The 1,559-nt window shown below is 47.0% G+C and overlaps 1 protein-coding gene across 1 annotated transcript; it reads left to right on the forward strand.

The window, feature by feature from the left end:
• Positions 1-774: 774 nt before the first annotated feature.
• Positions 775-1,559, forward strand: LOC104581452 (ethylene-responsive transcription factor ERF003). The gene is made up of 2 exons (XM_010229020.1): positions 775-934; positions 1,211-1,559. Exons 1-2 carry the CDS (start codon positions 855-857, stop codon positions 1,557-1,559), a joined length of 429 nt encoding a protein of 142 aa, XP_010227322.1. The 5' UTR covers positions 775-854.

The raw sequence follows: 1,559 nt of genomic DNA on the forward strand, positions 1-1,559 counted from the left end.
CCAGCCCATTAATCTGTAACTTGGCCGCGCGCAGCAACCTGCTCATGAAAACCCGCTAAAAAAACCTGCTCATGAATTGGAAATTTTTTCTAAAAAAATGAATTGGAACAAAAAAAATCAACTTTGTACTGCTACGGTGAGGCTTTTATTTTTGATTGATTGGGTTCAAAATAATTGAATATTGCAATGAACTGTTTATATATTTATTACTGACAATTTGATACAAAAATATTCTATCAGAAATATAAGCGAAATGCTACCAAAATTTGTACCGAACCATGTTGATGTTCTATTTTGGAGCTATCACCGATCTTTGTAAATTGCAGTCATGACCGAACGAACTAAAGACCGAATTTTTGGGTACAAAACTTATCAGTAAAGTTCGGTTTCATATTTTAGATACCGTATCGGAAAAAAACAAAATTACAAGGCCAAACTTTCGGTCATGACAGAATGACCACCCCTACGTACATGCTAGTTGACCTGATCTTCATGCCGTGGCTCCATCCATCCATCCATCCATCCATCCATCCATCAATGCGTGTGATATCCGGTCGATAGCCCCGTGCTAATGAGCCAGTTATCATTTAATGTACATAAATTCTGCGTCCCGATCATTTGCTCAATCTATTCAATGGGACGATATCTATTTAAGATACGATCGCATTTATCTATCTATGTATCTCTCACAGCCCCTACGCGGTCCGGGGCCTTTGAATCATGAGGTAACCTCCCTATATAAGCTACAACATCGGCACCGGCATCGGCACCTGGGACTAGAGAGAGTGAGAGAGTAAGGCCCGGAGCCCGTAGGGTAGCCATAGCTAGTGTTCGGTCATCGATCAGTCGTAGCCATGCCGAAGACGCATCCATACAAAGGCGTGAGGCAGCGCCGCTGGGGCTCCTGGGTCTCCGAGATCTGCCACCCTGTGCTGTACGTATTGCCACGTTCCGATTCAACCTTACTCTCTCTGATTCATATTAATTGTCGAAATATTACATGTATCTAGGCGTTTTTTTAGCCATAGATACATCCAAATTTAGATAAATTTGAAACAATTAATATGGATCCCAGGAAGTATTTGTTTTGATTTAAACATTTCTATCACTGTCCCTGCTGCGGCCGGCATGTTTCTGGATTTCTGGTTTTGTATATATTATTGGCTTACGGCGCGTTTTGAATTTTTTTTGGGTTCCTGCGAGCGTGCAGGAAGACGAGGATCTGGCTGGGATCGCACAAGACGGCAGAGGCCGCGGCACGGGTGTACGATGAGGCGGCACGGCTTTTGAGCGGGCCGGCGGCACGCACCAACTTCCCGGGCTCATACACCACGGGCAACCTGACCAAGGAGGTGCGCGCGAAGCTGGAGGAATGCCCCGTGCCTCCATCGTCCTCCTCCACAACGGCGGCAGCTCCGGCGCCTGCAAGCTCGTCGCCGACCGGCGGCGCCATGGAAGATGACGATGTGGAGTTCGTCGAGGCGATGATCAGGGAGATGACGGACTACGGCCCCGTGGAGATCGACCCTTCTGCGTCCGTCCGCTCAACCACCAACTAG

This window comes from Brachypodium distachyon, chromosome 5, assembly GCF_000005505.3.
Source record: "Brachypodium distachyon strain Bd21 chromosome 5, Brachypodium_distachyon_v3.0, whole genome shotgun sequence".
Taxonomy (NCBI): domain Eukaryota; kingdom Viridiplantae; phylum Streptophyta; class Magnoliopsida; order Poales; family Poaceae; genus Brachypodium; species Brachypodium distachyon.